The sequence below is a fragment of the Teleopsis dalmanni genome, chromosome 2, assembly GCF_002237135.1.
Source record: "Teleopsis dalmanni isolate 2A chromosome 2, ASM223713v2, whole genome shotgun sequence".
In the NCBI taxonomy this organism is placed as follows: domain Eukaryota; kingdom Metazoa; phylum Arthropoda; class Insecta; order Diptera; family Diopsidae; genus Teleopsis; species Teleopsis dalmanni.
The window spans coordinates 244,073,729-244,075,478 of NC_051847.1; the positions used below are offsets into that span (position 1 = coordinate 244,073,729).

At 32.9% G+C, this 1,750-nt stretch overlaps 1 protein-coding gene across 1 annotated transcript; it reads left to right on the plus strand.

Moving 5' to 3' along the window:
* Positions 1-6: 6 nt before the first annotated feature.
* On the plus strand, positions 7-1,228 carry LOC119683134 (RIMS-binding protein 2-like). The gene is made up of 4 exons (XM_038096744.1): positions 7-31; positions 98-298; positions 376-566; positions 619-1,228. The coding sequence occupies exons 2-4, from the start codon at positions 163-165 to the stop codon at positions 1,027-1,029; spliced, it is 738 nt and encodes a 245-aa protein (XP_037952672.1). The 5' UTR covers positions 7-31; positions 98-162; the 3' UTR covers positions 1,030-1,228.
* The last annotated feature ends 522 nt before the right edge of the window (positions 1,229-1,750 follow it).

A 1,750-nucleotide genomic window follows, 5' to 3' on the forward strand; every position in this document is an offset into this window, starting at 1 on the left:
GTACCAGCATCTTTTGTTCAGCGTTTGATTGGTAAAATATTGTTTATATACTTGTAAATAAAACCTTACTATGCCTTGCAACATTTTTATGTTTCAGGTGATGATCTTTTAGAATTCCATCAGGCAGTATTGTCTACACTACGAGATGCCGAAGATGGTTCTATGCAATGTGATACTACATCTTTACCTTCGTTACCTCCACATAATCCATTACTTACGCATACTCATGAAGATTTAGCTCGACTGAGTGAGACACACACAGATCTTGAACATGATCAAGATGATATAAGTGATAATGGTTTGTTTGTTTTGTAGCATTTTCATCTAAAAATTTATATTTTTCATTAAAATTTTTTAAAAATATTATTTTAATAGTTCCAGCGCCAAAACATTTGACTCTAGAGCGTCAACTTAATAAGAGTGTTTTGATCGGCTGGTCACCACCTGAGCCAGTTGGATATAATTTAATCGATAGCTATCATGTTTATGTAGACGGAGTTTTGAAGGTTACGGTTAAAGCTAATGAGAGAACACGAGCACTAATTGAAGGTGTCGATTCCAATAGGGTTTGTGAATGTAATGCTATTTAAGTGTAGAGATTAAAAGTCTTGTTTTTAGCCACATCGAATAAGTGTAAGAAGTGTAACACAGAATCGTCAAACATCACGTGATGCAGCTTGTACTATGATCATTGGTCGTGATACTGCGCATTTGGGGCCGTCTGCTGTACGTGCATCTCATATTACGTGCTCATCAGCAGTTATATCATGGCTGCCGGCAAATTCGAACCACCAACATGTCGTTTGTGTAAATAATGTTGAAGTACGTACCGTAAAGCCGGGAGTTTATCGACATACCATCACAGGGTTATCACCAAGTACACAATATCGTGTTACTGTACGAGCAAAACACTTACGTGCTCCAGGAGGACAACCAACACCAGGCCGACCGCAAGAAGAAGCGCCGGGTGCTTATGCTGATTTCCGTACATTAACCAAAGGGTTGCCGGACCCTCCACAAGTGAGATAGAAAATTTTTATAAATTGAATTAAAATTTTACTAAGCATATGTCTTATTATATTTTATATGACATTTATAAATTAGTATAGAGTTTATTACCTACTAATATCGAGATTGAAGAAGATTGCACAACCACATTTAAAATAATATCTAAAAAGTGGGTTGATGAAATGGAAATAGAAGAGAAGAGAGTAGAAGAGTAAAATTATATATTATTTTTTATTGCAATATAAATTTAAATCAGTTCTGAAGAGTTTAACAATTTATTATCTTTCTCTTTAATTATTTTATTAAATAATACACCATAGTTCTCTTTAAAAACGTACGACATAAGTTTATGACATAATTTTCAAGTAATTTTTAAATTTTGCAAATAGTTTCATTGCAAACTCTTTTGATAATTCCTATTATATATTTGAGCAAAAAATGATACACACGATCCGATGATTTCGACAAGTTTTTACTTCACTTTATTTAATATAATAATGAATAAAAGGAATACAGAAAAATGACAGTTCTCTGACTTAAGGCCAGAGTTACCAGGCAATTAATATTTATTGTATAAAGAGTACTTTACATAACAACAATTCCAAATTATTTTAAATATTTGATAAGCAGAATTTAATATGGTGTTTACATTGGCCGAAAATGGCTCATTTTGTTTACGAGTGTTTACATTCGTTATAATTCGTTTGTTCTCATTTCAAACAGCTGATTTTTCAACTTGCCT